Source organism: Polistes fuscatus, unplaced genomic scaffold (genome assembly GCF_010416935.1).
Source record: "Polistes fuscatus isolate 324 unplaced genomic scaffold, CU_Pfus_HIC Scaffold27, whole genome shotgun sequence".
Lineage (NCBI taxonomy): Eukaryota > Metazoa > Arthropoda > Insecta > Hymenoptera > Vespidae > Polistes > Polistes fuscatus.
The window spans coordinates 1,035,806-1,051,724 of NW_025113104.1; the positions used below are offsets into that span (position 1 = coordinate 1,035,806).

The 15,919-nt window shown below is 38.6% G+C and overlaps 3 protein-coding genes and 1 long non-coding RNA gene across 4 annotated transcripts; all 4 read left to right on the forward strand.

Annotated features, from left to right (window-relative positions):
* Positions 1-1,720: 1,720 nt before the first annotated feature.
* LOC122518862 (cytochrome P450 4C1-like) lies at positions 1,721-3,695 on the forward strand. Its single transcript, XM_043637979.1, has 8 exons — positions 1,721-1,796; positions 1,859-1,965; positions 2,089-2,179; positions 2,253-2,285; positions 2,443-2,625; positions 2,712-2,781; positions 3,474-3,537; positions 3,645-3,695. The coding sequence occupies exons 1-8, from the start codon at positions 1,721-1,723 to the stop codon at positions 3,693-3,695; spliced, it is 675 nt and encodes a 224-aa protein (XP_043493914.1).
* Positions 3,696-4,012: 317 nt separating this feature from the next.
* LOC122518940 lies at positions 4,013-4,580 on the forward strand. Its single transcript, XR_006304200.1, has 3 exons — positions 4,013-4,093; positions 4,181-4,209; positions 4,412-4,580. It is a non-coding gene; the product is annotated as an uncharacterized LOC122518940 (long non-coding RNA).
* An 8,243-nt stretch (positions 4,581-12,823) lies between these two features.
* On the forward strand, positions 12,824-14,876 carry LOC122518863. The gene is made up of 4 exons (XM_043637980.1): positions 12,824-12,842; positions 12,885-13,295; positions 13,381-14,408; positions 14,451-14,876. The coding sequence occupies exons 1-4, from the start codon at positions 12,824-12,826 to the stop codon at positions 14,874-14,876; spliced, it is 1,884 nt and encodes a 627-aa protein (XP_043493915.1).
* On the forward strand, positions 14,876-15,583 carry LOC122518864. Its single transcript, XM_043637981.1, has one exon. It carries the CDS (start codon positions 14,876-14,878, stop codon positions 15,581-15,583), a length of 708 nt encoding a protein of 235 aa, XP_043493916.1.
* The last annotated feature ends 336 nt before the right edge of the window (positions 15,584-15,919 follow it).

Below are 15,919 nucleotides of genomic sequence, written 5' to 3' on the forward strand. Positions count from 1 at the left end.
TTTAGTAACTCGTTTGGGATGCCATCTTGCCCTGAGCTCTTCCTATTCTTTAGTTTTCGAATAGCTGTTTCTACATCACTGGACTCAATTTGTATGTCGCTTTTAGTTATTATTTCTGGCGTATTTAGTTCCGCTTGAGGTTCTTCTGGTTTATAGAGTACTGTTAGATAGTTAATCCAAGTTTCTCTTGTGATCTGATTTGTTTCGATCATTTCGTTGACCTCCTTTCTTTGATTTTTAATAAATCGCCAGATTTGTTTTTGGAGTCCATAGAAGTCACTCTCCATTCTCTTCGAAAAAATCTCCCAATAATGTTGCTTTGTTTGCCTTACTAATGTCGCTGTTTGATTCCGGATTCGTCTATACATTTCGTATGATTCAGGTGTTCGTAATGTCCTATAGTTAAGGTATGCTATTTTCTTTTTTTTGCATATTTCCTTAATCTCTGGGCGGAACCAAGGAGTTTTGATCATTCTAGCCCGGTTTTTTACAGTTCGTGTTCCCAGGGTCTCATATGCAGTTTCTAAAATGTTGGTTCTTAGTGTCTTCCAGGTTGTGTTTATATCTTCTTCTTTTATTGGGTTTTTTTCGATTTTTTCTTTCAACCTGTTCTCGTATAGTTGTTTAGTTGATAAGTTCCATTGTGACTCGATGTTTATTTTTGGTTCTTGGGTTGCTCGGGCAAGGTTGCTTTGGGGTTTAAACTTCATTCTTATTTTTGCTAGTAGCAGGGTATGATCGCTTCCTACATTCGCGGAATTTAACGTCCTGATATCTAGTATTTGGTGTGGTTGGACGTATCTATTGGTAACAATGTAATCAATTGTGGACCTGAAGCCTCTGGTGTTACTGTATGTGAGTTTGTATTGATCTTTGTAGTTATAGAATGTATTGTTAATCCTAAGCTCGTTAAATGTGCATAATTGTGTCATAAGTTCTCCATTATCATTTAACAGTGTAATAAAACACGTAATGGAAATACATAACAAATCATACGAGAAAAACACGTACGATCAAAAGAAAATTTGTCTAGCACATTAATTAAACCTTTAATAAGATAAGAAAAACTGTGTATTTTATCTTGAATAATTATAACTAATCGAAACGCTTATATAATAAAAAAAAATAAAGTAATTTCAATTTGACGTTTATTTGAAACACTTTTTCCTTCCCTCTTAATGTATCTCGTTTATCTAGTAATTACTTATTAACATAATACAAGGTCAAACAGAGGGAAGGGAAAACAAAGATTTCTTTAAGAAGAAATTATGTTCATAACATCAATTAACTTCTTCCAATGTAAACAACTACATAAATTAAGACTATGCAAATAAATATTATTACGCACGGAATAAATGAATTGATAAAATACAGCTTTTTATCTAATTTTTTACACGCGTGATGAAATTATCATTGACACCTGAAAAAAGTATGAACTCGGTCTTGCTTAAATAGGTTCCCTGTTTGATGATTCTTTCCTAGTTTCTGTAAGGTCACGAAAAATACAAGGACTCGCTGCGGAGTGAAACTAAATATCACTTCTTGGCTTACAAGAGAGGACCCGGCAGAATTTAAAAGTTATATAACGTTATTTTATAATCTTTTATCTATTTAACTAAATATGTGGTATATAAATAAAGTTATTGCTTCAACAGCAATAATAGTAATTTATTTATTCTATGGTCTTAAATATATAATAAATAAATTTCGTAAGTATAACATGGAAAAAACATGTTCGGGACCTAAAGCTTACCCTTTCATTGGAAACCTGAATCTATTTCTTGGTGATTTAAAAGGTACATTTTTGTAATGTTTATATTTATGCGATCTCTATTAAATGACATTGTCTTACAATTAGAAATATCTCATAAAGTAATGAAATTATCTGAAAACTATCCTTCGCCGTGGAAATTGTGGTTAGGCCCTAAATTAGTCCTAATTTTCGATGATCTTGAAAGTATTGAGGTAAGACTTTTCAAATTTACTGCACTTCGTTATAAACGGTTTAAAAACGGTTATAAAACGCTATAAATTAGATTTTCTCTTATTTCGGCATTTTTTTACATCAATTTTTTGCTTTCTTTTTAGTTTCTATCAAAAAGTTCTAACGGTTATGAAAAGAGTTCAATATATGACTTTATGAAATTGTCTTTGGTTAATGGATTGTTTACTGCACCAGGTAAACTATAAGTTCACACGTGCTTCCTTCTTTATTAATACAAAACAAATATTTATATAAAATTACGATACAGTATTTTTTAAGTATGGCTTCCAGAGGATTGCTGGTAAAAATAGTTTTCTTTGTTCATGATTGCATATAATGTCCACACACCCAGACATGTATATATAAGGATCTCTCTTTGTTTCTTTTTTAATTAATAAATTTATATTAAAAAAAAACATTATAAAATATTAAAGTAAGAAATATTTTCTAATTCAAAGCATCTATATGGGAGATTCATCGAAAAATCTTAAATCCAGTATTCAATGAAAAAATGGTTTCTTCTTATGTTGACCCAATGGTAAAAAATTCAAACATACTAAATAATATTTTAGAAACCACCAACGGAAAAAACATAGATTTCATGCATTACGTACATCTTTGTATGTTGGACATAATATCTGGTGAGAATTGGATATTTTAAAAAGTTTAAAAAATATGTATGAAACCATTAAAATTTTCTGAAAATAGTTTATTTTTATACTGACAGATAGCCTATTAGAAAATGATTTAAATTTGCAGAGCAATCCGGATTGTAAACTTGATGAATATATGTCGAAGTAAAAATGAATAAAATATTTTTTTATTTGTATTGTAATTTACTATTATTGCATATTTGTCTTCTTATTGTGAATTTCATTTTTATTTAGAGGGATAGACATAACTATACAAAGAATAATGAAATTCTGGTTACATCCAAATATTATATTTAACAATTAATCTAAGGGAAAACGTCTACAAGAATATCTCTCACACTATAATAAAATAACGAGCGAGGTATAAATAAAACGATTATTCTAACCTTTAATTCTGTCAATTTTCCTTAATATATATTTTTCTAAAAAAATTAATATTTTTTTCATGTATATATCTTTCTTATTTTTATTATAAAGAAAAAGAAGGAGTCAATGCACAAGGATAACTTTACCCAGGAAGTAAAATGTCCATATTCAAGTAAAAATTACCATTTGAAAAAATATTCTTTTAATTATGTATTTATAGAAAAATTCCTTTTATAATAATTATAAATAATATATAATTATGCTCTTCTCTAATTAAAGGAAAAGATACCAGTTCATTTCTAGACGTCATATTTAAATCGCTTTACGAGTCCGGAGAATATTCAGAGGCAGATATTCGTGATGAAATAAATAAAATGGTTTTTTAAGTAAGATGAATTTATTTCAGATTAGATTAAATTTCTTTTTATCCATTAAAAGTAAAAATCAATTTGTATTATTTTTTATGGAAGCGATACTGCCACTAATATACTTTCATTTATATTTTTAATGCTGGCCACGTTTCCAGACATTCAAGTACGCACAGTTAGCACTTAAATAATATTTTATTTGTAATTATCTTCAAAAATCAATTATATTTTCATACAAAACTTGTATCATGTATACGGCTTTTTCAATTCCAGAATCAAGTATACGAAGAGTTGTACGATTTCTACGGCTCAAGCGATCCATAAGATGTTCATATTACAATGGAAGATTCTAAGAAAATGAAATATTTGGATCGAGTCATCAAGGAAACATTACGTCTTTTTCCTTCAGCTCCATTTATTGCACGCAAACTATATAGGGACACAAGAGGTATATTTACATATAATAAAATATTTTTTCTATATTTTCTTTCCATTGACATTACTGTCTTATGTAGTAATAGTATGTATTTATTTATTTTATCAAGTGAGCGACAATGTGATAATATCTAAAAATTATCACGTAGTTTTTTCAATATTTTCGCTTCACCAAAATGATAAATATTGGACTGATCCGTTAAGATTTAACCCTGATCGGTTCTTGCCGGGAAATTATAACGAGAAATGTTTTCGTCCGTTCATCTTTGGGAAAAGAGGATGCATAGGTAAAAGCATATTTTTATCCATTCTTGAATTAGTATTCTAAATAGTTGATCAATAAAGTATTAGTTATTTTAATATTTCTTTTTTAGGTCAAATATTGGCTATGACCCAAATGAAGGTAATAGCTTCTAGTCTAAGTAGAAAATTTACTGTTCGAATAGACGATCAAGTTTCTGTTGAAAATGTTAACCTAAAATTCAGAATAACTTTGCAACCAGTGAAACCTATTGTTTTGAAATTTAACAAGCGATAATATTTATCATATTTGTCGATACTATTTTTCTAATAAATTAATTCTTCTTCTTCATTCTTTAATTTAGGCAAGTTGCCTGTTTCGTTACGACGTTTTTCTGCCTATTGCACTGTTAAATTGTCGCACCATCGTTTCCGTGGGCGCATCGCACTTCTGCGGCCTATCGGCGATTTATCCCGTGCAATTCTGCCGATTCTTGTTGTCCATTCTGCTAATAGACAGAGTGTCGTTTCTATGAGCCGCAAATATTTTTTACGTTGGGTAGGGAGCTAACCTGATCCAACAACCTTCCTTCTTTTCCCGGGCTTAGGAACGGCAACATGATCGCTGACCTTGATCCGTCCAGGGATAATGCAGGCGGAGTTAATAGATTAATTGTAATTATTAATTGTACAAATAAAAAATAATTTTTAAAAAGTATACGTTTCGAATTTTCATTTAGGATATCGGTATACGTATTCTTAACAATAAACGATGCAATATCACAAATAGGCTGACAAATAAATGCATTTAATTATTATTTAATAATAATAACAATAACTGATATTTGATTTCATTCATAGAAGTCAAATTATCATATAGTAATTTTTAAACTTAATATAAAGTTATTAGTTTTTAGTGATAAGAGTTACTCTTTTCTGTGCATCTTCGGATACGATTCATATGGTCTGTTACGTTTCAACATAAAACCTTTTTGATTTCAAATTAATCAATAATAAGTCAAGAAAGAAAAAAAAAGAAGGTACAGCTTTTGTTTCGAATTTAATTTAAAAATTAATTTTAGTCTGTTTTTTATTTCTCATTTTACTATCTCAGAGACTAACTACACGTTTAATTGTTTTTTTAGGTCTTCTTTTGTTATTCCCTCAACCTTATTGGTTGTGCATTTAATTAAAACTTCAGCTTTTTAAAACTATAACAAACATCGTACCAAATGAGATACAGAGTTTGCTCGATAAGCTTATATAGGAATTAAAACGATACATATTTTTTAGTCTTTTTGAATATCGTCTCCATCTAAATTTCTATTACTTACTGTACAAAATTTGTATGTAATATTACTTTTAATTAAAACAATTTCTAATTATATCAAATAGAAAATAATTTTATTTCTAACAAGGGGACCTTACACTGGGACCCCCACAGATCTTAACGAGCTTTGGTATATTAGTAGTATACTTTTAGGGTGTTATCGTGGTAAAGGGTTTTTTCAAAATGACTAGCCATTTTTGAGAAAAAAGGTTTTAAAGTCTTGATTTTTGTTTTATATATGTATATATGATCTTAATTTCGACCGTGTATCAAGTGGTGTGATAGCGTCAGTAGTATCGTTCACGCTTCTCGCGTCGTTAGTCAGTGTTCGATCCTTCGTGGAGGAAGTTTTTTTAATAATTTTTTTCTATCTGTTTTTTAATTTTTTTTTCATATTTCTTAATTTTTAAATATATACAGGAAAGAGAAAATTATTTATTACAAAAAAATTAGAAATAATAAATTTTTTAACATCTTGCGCAAATAATAAAGGAAAATTGATTACTTGAATTACAGTTAACATTTTATTTTTTAACAGGTATATAAAAATAGATAAATCTTCAATATACTAACAAATAACATTCGTATTTAATATTTAATAATATTTTATTGACCCTAGAGCCTAGGCTCCCTAAAGGCCATTAATTACAGTAAAGTACAATATAATGTATAGATAAAACAAAACAAAAATTAAAATTATGTAATTATTATTAGTAGTAACGCACAGTAAATAAATAAATGTTAAAAGAAAATAGTAAATAATACATAAATAAAAGTATAACAGTTCTATAATAATGGTATAGTATCAATAAAGTAGGTATAACATCTTAATCTGAATTCTTTATAGTCACTTAGAGCTACGATATCTTCCGGTAGTTTGTATAAGCTGGTGAACAATAATTACATATACAACAATAATAACATTCGTATATATTATATATACGAATATTATTTATTTTATTTATTCTTACTCCGCCCCTTTCGGGTTTGGAGGACTTCCCTTACAATTTCCCTTCTACAATATCTTATAATACTTTGCCAATTAACCATAAACATATTATATATAACATCCTAAATAAACTATATTACCAACATAACAACTTAAGACTAACAAATTCAACTTAATAACTGACTTAATATAAAAACAAACAAAAATTATCTTAACACTCTTCTCTCAAACCCTCTCCGCTTCCCTACTCTTTCCTATCACTCGTTTTAATATTTCTGCCTCCTTCGCATCCTGACTTAGTATCTCTTCTATTCCAACCTCGCTCCTCGTTACTTCACATGTTCCCAGTATGTGCATGTAATCTTCCTCTCCATCATTGCACAATCTACACCTCTTCTCCTCCTCCCCTTTCCAAAACTCTCTGCTTTTGCATTCATTCCCGCATCTGAATCTTGCTATTATTTTCCTATCCCTCGATGACATATCCTTTTTCAAATACTCTGGTTCTTCCTCTACTCTTATATACTTGTATATCATATTATACCTTGAATTATCTATCTTATCTCTTCTTTCTTCCTTGAATTTCCTTTCCATGTTCAATAATATCTTTTCTCTTACCTCCTCTTTGAACTCCATACCTCTCATATATCTTGATTCCTTTATTCTCTCTCTTCTTATTATTCCGACCCTCATCTTTGACTCTTTCCCTATTTACTCTCTTTCTCTGTCTCTATCCCTTTCTCTTATACATTCCTTCACCAATTTTATATCCGAATCCCTTATCTTCTCTTCGAATTTTAACGCTCTTCTTAATGCTTTAATTCTCATTTTTTCATATTTACATTCTTCCTCCACTATATAATTTGGCGTATTACTATCTAACCCTAAGGTCCATTTCATATATCTTCTTTGTACACTTTCCAGCCTCTCATCTTCCTCCCATCCCCATATTTCCGCTCCAAATAACGCTACACTTTCCACTAACGCTCCAAACAATTTCTTTCTTCTTTTGTAGCTTTTTTTAAATATCCTTTCTCCTATACTCCACGCATTCTTCATTACGATTATTGCTTTCCTCTTCCTCTCCTCCATGTGCCTCACATTCCTTCCATTCTTCTGTAGTATATAACCTAGGTATCTTATCTCCTCCACTTCCTCTAATTCTCTATCACCCCACTTCCACAATCTATCCTTACCTTTTCTTTTTTCAAATACCATAATTTTCGTTTTTGTTTCGCTTAATATCATCTTCTTCCTTTCCAGGTATTTCTTAAACCTTCCTAGCATACCTTTCAATTCTTCTTCTCTATCTGCAATCAATACAATATCGTCCGCATATGATACGCTCCACACCTTCTCGTTCCCAACTCTACATCCTCCTTCTTGCCCTTTTCTCATCTCCTCTTCTAAGTCCGCCATATACACATTAAACAAAGTTGGACTTAACGGGCATCCTTGTCTTACTCCCTTTTCCGTCAAAAATTCCTCCGCTTCTTCCTCTCCTACTTTGATTACATTTATTGTTTCTCTGTAAATGTCCATAATCCTCCTACTTAGCTTAAACCCCACCCCCATCTCCCTCAACCTTTCCTTTAATACTTCTCTGTCAACCCTGTCAAACGCCTCTTTAAGGTCAACAAAACATGCAAAAATTTTTCCTTTCGGATTACTTAGCTTGTATATAATGTTTAATTGTATATATCGCTTCTACTACTCCTCTCTTCTCTCTAAAACCAAACTGGCTCTCCGCTAATTTACCCTCTATCTTCTTCTTCAACATTTCATTCAACATACTAGCATATATTTATATGCTGTGCAAGTTAATGTTACTCCTCTGTAATTTTCGATAATATCTTTATCCCCTTTTTTATAAATCATGCACATTGTCCCTCTTCTCCACTGTTCTGGTATTTCCCCCTCTTTCCATATTTTCCTCAACAACTCCCACAGCGCTGTCTCCACCTCTTTTGGCATATATTTCCACACTTCATTCTCTAACTTATCCTCACCCGGTGCCTTTCCTAACTTAAGTTTATTGACCTGTCTCAAAAATTCTTCCTTGTCTAATTCTTCTTGCTCCTCTATCTGCTGCCCTACCTCTTCCCTCCTCCATTCCCTCTGTTCTCTTCCCCTTCTTTCTTTCCTCCTAATTTTTCCATGAAATGTTTTCTCCAATTTTCTATCTTGATCTTTTTGCTTATCTCTTCTTTCCGCTTCTTTCTGAACCTATTAATATACCTCCATACCTCTCCTTCACCTGTTGCATTTTTTAACTTCTCCTCCTCTAAACTTTCAAACCTTTTCCTTTTTGCCTCACACCAATTCCTGTACTCTCTTTTTTTGCCTAAATAAAAACTCCTTTGTACTTCCTTTTTCCTCCATGACTTCAGAATTTTCCTTAATTCCCTCTTTTTCCTTTCCATTTCTTATCATACCATTTTCCATCTCCCAACTTCCATGCCTTGACTCGCTTCTTCATTTTAGGTACTGCTCTTTCTATTTCCTCCTTTATCTCTTCCCACCTTCCCTCTATCTCCTCTTCTTTACCCAACCAACCTTTACACCTTTCATGATACTGCTCAATCACCTCCCTGGACCAAATTCTTCTTTCTATCTCCTTTTCTACCTTTTCTTCCTCTGCCTTTAATTTTACTTCTTCCTCTAAATATACTTCTAACGGCATATGATCTGCCTTCGTTCTATGCCCTATTCTCATTTCCTTTATCTGGTCAAAAGCCTCCTGATTCCCAATTGCATAATCTATCACCGATTCCCCTCTGCTACCAATATATGTGAACTCTCCTTCCTCTCCGTTCTGCCCATTTACTATGCACCATCCTTCCTCTGCTATTTCCTTTACAAGTCTTCTTCCTTCCTCATTTATTGTCTCATCTTTTGACTGTCTTACTTTAACTCTCTTACTTTCCCTATCCGTTTCCTCTACCCATCCTCCCTCATTACCGGTTCTTGCATTCCAATCTCCCACTAACAAAATACATCCTTTTTCCTTTGACTTTACTTTTCCTCTTATAATTTCCATTGTCCTTACTATATCTTGGCTGTACACCCCTACTATTTTCCAAATCTGTCCTCCCTGCCTTATCTCCTGCATAACTATATTCTCACACCAAACCTCAAATTTCCTACCCATCACCCTTTTACTAATTCCTACTAATATTCCTCCTTTTGCTCTGCCTTTACTATAATTTCTTGTTGCTGCTACACATTTCCACTCAAACTTTCTTGGCAATTTCCCTTCTAACCCTGCCCATTTATCTTTCTCCAACCATGTCTCTACTAATATTACCACCTCAAAACTACTCAGATACTTCCACACTTCCTTGTCCTTACTTAACACCCCCGCTATATTCCACACACACATACTCATTCTTTTTATATTCCCCCCCTCCTCTCTATCTTCCTTTTCATCTCAATCCTTCCTTCTCTCCTTTCCCTCCTCCACAAACTCCCCCCTCCACTCGTCATACCTCATCCATCTATCTTCTATTAAGATCTTCATATAACCTACTCTAGCTCTTTTTCCTTTATACCTCTGTTCTCTTGCCTTATCTAAAATCATCCTCTGGATCTCCCTTTCCTTTATCGTCATGTCCCTATCTATATACACTCCTCTTTCTAAATACTTCTTATTCCTCATTATCTGCTCCCTTATTTCCTTATTCTCCAGCTTTACTACCACTAACTTTTTCTCCCTCTGCCCCTTACTTACTCTTACTTCTGTAGCTTTCTCCACTTTAACCTTTACTTTAATATTCTTTTCGATAAACTCCTCCACCTTTTTTTCAAAATTTTCCTTCTTCATGTTTGTACCCCTTATCACAATATTATTCCTTCTCTTCTCTCTCTCACCTCTTTCCTTATCCCATTCCAGCCTGTATATTCTCTGTTCCAGTGATTTCTTTTCCTCCATCCATTGTTGCCTTTCTCTCATCCACAATTTCTTCTCCTCTTTCCATTCCTTTTCCCTTTTTTCTAAAATGCTAATCAAACTTTCTATTTTCTTTTCCATTCTGCCCAACTTCTCATTCATCTCTCTACTATCCTGGTTCTCCTTCTCGAAGCATAACCTCGACTGTTCCATCTCCTTTTTGTCTGCCTTACTCCTTGTTTTGATGTTTCCGCTTGTATTACCGTTCATCTTAATAATTCTTCTTGGTCTGACAGAAATCTTCCTTATCGACTCTTCTACCAACGCTTTATCCTCTATCCTAACCTCCCTCTATCAGGCGTCCTCCCTATTTTACACTCTCTTAATCCTTACAGACCTCTTAAACTGCTTTCTTTACTTTTACCCTTCCTTCTCTATTCCAGTTGTTCTTCCTTTTACCCTTTAAACTTCCACTTATCAATTTTTCTCTAGGATCTTTCTTCCAAACGACCACTTTTTTCCGCGCTCCTACCAGTCCATATACGAATTATTATTATATATATATTATATATATATAAATTACCTCTCACGTACGCGGTAACACGTAACGACCACCTGGTCGTAACGGAAGTATTTTAAATTTAAAACTGCAGATTGTAAAGTGCTCGGCGTTCATCTTATTTTTTTTTATATTTCCTCAACATTTGGTCCTTCGAGCCGGATCAAGCATTTACAATTGCTAATTATACAAAGTAGTGTGAAGTGAATGTAGTGCCGTTTTTCTCGCTTTTTCAAATTCGTGCTCAGCGAGGCTAGTGCCATTTCTCTCGCTCTCTCGCGTTTGTGCTCAGAGAGGTTAGTGCCATCTCTCTCGCTCTCTCGCGTTCGTGCTCAGCGAGGCTAGTGCCATCTCTCTTGCTCTCTCGCATTCGTGCGCCGCAAGGTATAGTGCCGACTCTCTCACTCTCTCTCGTGCGCGTCACAGGTATGACTCTCCCGCGCGTGTGGTACGTGTGTGTTATTCGGCATTGCCTGCTGATTAGACCGTTCATAAAATAATTGTCGTACCGGCTCATCCGATCTTGGACCATGCCCTTCATGCGTGCTCAAGATGCAGCTCCCAAGGGGTCAGCCGACTCAAAACCGTCGCTAGCAGGGTCGCAAAATCAGTCGACGGATCTGCTCGGCATCTCAACTAATCAAAAGGCGGTGACTCGAAGTCAGTCGCCGTGAAAGCTCAGCGGTGAGCTAGTCTTATGAGTTCAGGCTCAAAATGAGCTAGTCGAGTCGATGGAGGAGCTGCTCAGCCAAGCCACCGATCCAGCAGCTGACATGTCGGTGTCCGAAGTGACCATGATGTTGGACCAGCTCGAAGAGATGCACCGAGCTTTCCGGACAGAGCACACTTGGTTGGTGACTTACTGGCCCTCCGCTCACTTGGATCATTCATACTTTAACCTGAAGGTCCATCTCACCGAAAGCAAATTGATGGTCAAGGTCAAGCGCTTACTAGGACGTCTCAAGGATCAGTTTACGCATCCTACACAACCAGCCGCTTCAACTGCAGTTGAATCTCGAACCCGCTCAGGCCTACCCGAGTTGACAGTGCCCAGCTTCAATGGAGACATTCGCAAATGGCCAGACTTCAAGGCCATGTTCGTCTCGGTCATCGAGAATCGCTCAGATTTGAGCGATCTCGAAAAGTTCCAATACCTCAAAGCCGCAATGCAGGGTGACGCTTCAGAGCTCATCATCAACCTTTCGCCAGATCGTTCCTCTTATGCAGCAGCGTGGTTAATGTTCAATACTCGATTTGAGAACAAGCGTCTGATTATCAAATCTCATCTTGAACGATTACTCAACCTCAGGCCCATGCAGAAGCGGCAGGCCAGCTCACTCACCAAGCTGGTCAACATCATCAACGAGACAACTCAGGCTCTCAAGCATGCCAACACCAATGAGTGTCTTATGGTGACGCTCGTCAGTGGGCTGCTCGACTGAGACACGTGTGAGAGATGGGAAACATCGCTCACGTCTTCTGATGAGTTTCCACTTCTTAGTCAGCTCACGGAGTTTCTCTTGGCCCAAGCTCGTACATTGGAGAACATCGAGGAGAACGTGACCCAAGCTACTGCTCAGCTCAACGTTGCGAAGGCAACAGCGCCCAGGCGCGTCAGCGCTCATCAGGTTTCTCAGCAGTCCCGAGCCAACTCACTAAAGCCGGCTACTCAGTCAACTCAACAAGTAGCTCAGTCAGCTCAGCCGCGCTCCACTTATCCGTGTGATTACTGTGGGCAGGATCAGTATATTGTGATGTGCCCGAAGCTGCGAGACCACTCAATCGATCAGCGGGTAAGGATCGTGAAGGAACGAAGTCTGTGCTACAATTGCCTAGGCAGGCACAACGTGAGAAACTGTAACAGCTGCAGGTATTGCAGGAACTGCAGTGGCTTGCATCACACCATGCTCCATGGTGCCGACCTCTCAAGTCTCTTCGGCACACCTCCAGACCGCACTCAGACAGCTCCAGGGGATCAGGCGACAGCTGGTCCGTTGGGCCAGAACTTCCAACGGGCTCAGGCGATAGCAGATGCCAAGCCCTCAACCGCATGAAGGTCAGAACGAATCGTCAATGATTACGATCCCACAGCGACGTGCCCACTCACACAGTTCAGTCATCTCACGTTGACAACTCAACATTGAGAAGACCACACTACTATCTGCCACATCACGGAGTTCTCAAGCCAGACAGCTCAACCACTAAGCTCAGAGTGGTCTTTAATGGCTCAAGCGCAAGCTCCACGGGCTACTCTCTCAATGACCTCATGCACGCTGGTCCAAACTTGATGCTTAACCTATTCGATCTGCTCATCTGGATACGCCGTCGCAAGTACCTGTTCGCCACGGACATCACGAAGATGTATCGACAAATCAAGATTCACCCCGACGATTGGGATTTCCAACGAATATTGTGGGTAGACGAGCAGCTCAAGGAATCTCACCTCCAACTCACCACGGTTACTTATGGAACCAAGGCAGCTGTAAGGACGCTGCTTCAACTTGTGGAGGACGAAGGCTCAAGTTACCCGCTCACGGTGGAACCAATCACTCACGGTGGAACCAATCACTCACGGTCGATACGTCGACGACATTTTCGGAGGAGCAGACTCAGTGGGAAAGCTGATTCAGACTGCTCATCAACTCATACGGCTGTGCCACGCGGGCGGCTTCCCACTGGCTAAGTGGCATTCCACGTCTAACCAGCTATTGGCAGAGCTCTCTTCCGAAAGTGGCGAAGACTCAGGCATCTCATTCGACGATTGCGACACCAAAATCCTGGGGATACGCTGGTCATCTCAGCAGGATACGTTCAACTTCTCAGCCATCTCACCAACTCACTCCAACAGATTCTCGAAGCGCCTCGTCTTATCCGAAGTAGCGCAAATATTTGATCCATTGGGGTTCGCCGCACCAGTTGTCATCAAAGCGAAGATGTTTCTTCGATCACTTTGGCTGCACACTCTCAACTGGGACGACGCACTCCCAGAACCACTCATAACTCAATGGCTCAGCATCAGACAGGATCTCACTAGTCTGGCCAGACTCTCCATCGCGCGGTGGTTCAACACGTTCGCTGATTCAACGGTTGAATTGCACTGTTTCGCTGATGCATCGCAATTCGCAATGGGAGCCGTTGTGTATTTGACCGTCAACTCTCCGTCCACTGGCGCCAACGTCTCACTTGTCTGCTCAAAAACAAAAGTTGCTCCACTCAAACGGCTAACCATCCCGAGGTTAGAGCTCTCAGCAGCGCTGCTACTCTCCACGCTCCTCAAGCATGTTTATGCTACTTTAAACATGACTATAACAAACGTACATTTGTGGACGGACTCTCAAGTGACACTCAAGTGGATCAAGGCTCATCCATCAAGATGGAAGGATTATGTGCGCAACCGCGTAACCAAAATACAGGAACTTACTGAGACTGCTCATTGGAGGCATGTACCAGGCACTTCGAACCCCGCTGACTGTGCGTCGCGTGGAATAACCACAGATCAGCTTGAAGAACACTCGCTATGGTGGACGGGACCATCATGGATGACTCAATCAGAGGACTCATGGCCTGCTCAAACTGATGAGGCCCCGAATGATATATGTGCTCAAGAAGCTCGTGCAAGCGTTGCACATCACGCCGTACGGTCCATTCCAGAATATCATTGAGACCTCATCTACAAGTTCTCGACTCTCAACAAGCTGCTCAGGATCACCTCACTCTGTAGCAGAGCAATCAAGAGACTCTCAAGGAGGATCGACTCAACCCCAGCAGTCCTCATCTCAGCTGCCAATTTGGAAGACTCGCGACTCTTTTGGATAAAGGCAACTCAGGCCGCATTCTTCAAAGAAGAACTCGCTCTGCTCAGTCGACAATCTCACCTGCCAAGCTCTCACCTACTCAGCCGACTCACCGCCTTCATCGACAATGAAGGTATGCTCAGAGTGGGCGGTCGTCTCAAAAGATCAGAACTCTCTTATGACACGAAACTACTCTGGCGTTTATTAGACAACTCTATTAGATTGTCGGAGGTCGAGCCCCAGTCAAGTCTCATATCCTCAGGTGTGTTATATGCGCTCGCCACAGGGGGATCCGTGCCCAGCAGCTGATGGGCCAACTACCTCTGGCGCGAGTCACACAATCACGCCCCTTCTCCCACACGGGCATCGACTACGCTGGACCACTCACGCTCAAAACATGGCGAGGCCGCGGGGCAAAAACCTATAAAGAATGGATCTGTGTGTTTGTTTGCCTCACAACATCGGCCACTCATCTTGAGGTGGTCTCCGACTACACAGCTGAAGGATTCATCTCAACATACAAACGGTTCACCTCAAGACGTGGGACCCCGTCCGCACTCTATTCCGACTGCGGAACCAATTTTCTGGGCGCGGATGCGCAACTCAAGCGCTGCCTCGCTGCCAGCTCACCTGGACATCTCAAGATCTCCGCGCTACTAGCGCAAGACAAAACACAGTGGCACTTCAACCTACCTGCCGCGCCCCACATGGGTGGTAAATGGGAAGCAGCGGTCAAATCGCTGAAGTTCCACGTCGAGCGCACGGTCGGAGACACGTTACTCACATACGAGGATGCATCCACGCTCCTTGCTCAAGTAGAAGCCATACTCTACTCACGACCTCTCAAACCGCTCAGCGATGACCCAGAGGACACGACAGCGTTCACCCCAGGGCATTTTCTCATTGAGACCGCTCTCAATGCGATCCCCGAGCCCTCACTTCTAGACGTCTCGGTCAACCGGCTGTCCCGTTGGCAATTTATCAAACAGCGGATGCAGCAGTTCTGGCGCTTGTGATCTACTCAATACTTGCAACGATTGCAAGCCATTTCGAAGTGGCAGCACCCTCACAACAATATACAGGTCGGCTCTCTAGTACTGCTCACTGATGAGCGGCTGCCTCCAGGAAAGTGGCCCATGGCCAGAGTACTCAAGCTGTTGCCAGGGGAAGATGGACTCACCAGAGTGGTGTCTCTCAAAACGGCAACAACCACGCTCACCCGGCCAATCGCCAAGCTCGCCGTGCTACCGGTGACTCCACAAGGGAACTCCTGACTCATCATCAACCCCGTTGCTGATGGCGGGCGGAATGTTTGAGAATAAGCATTCCCAAAGAACGGCGCCAACCGACAG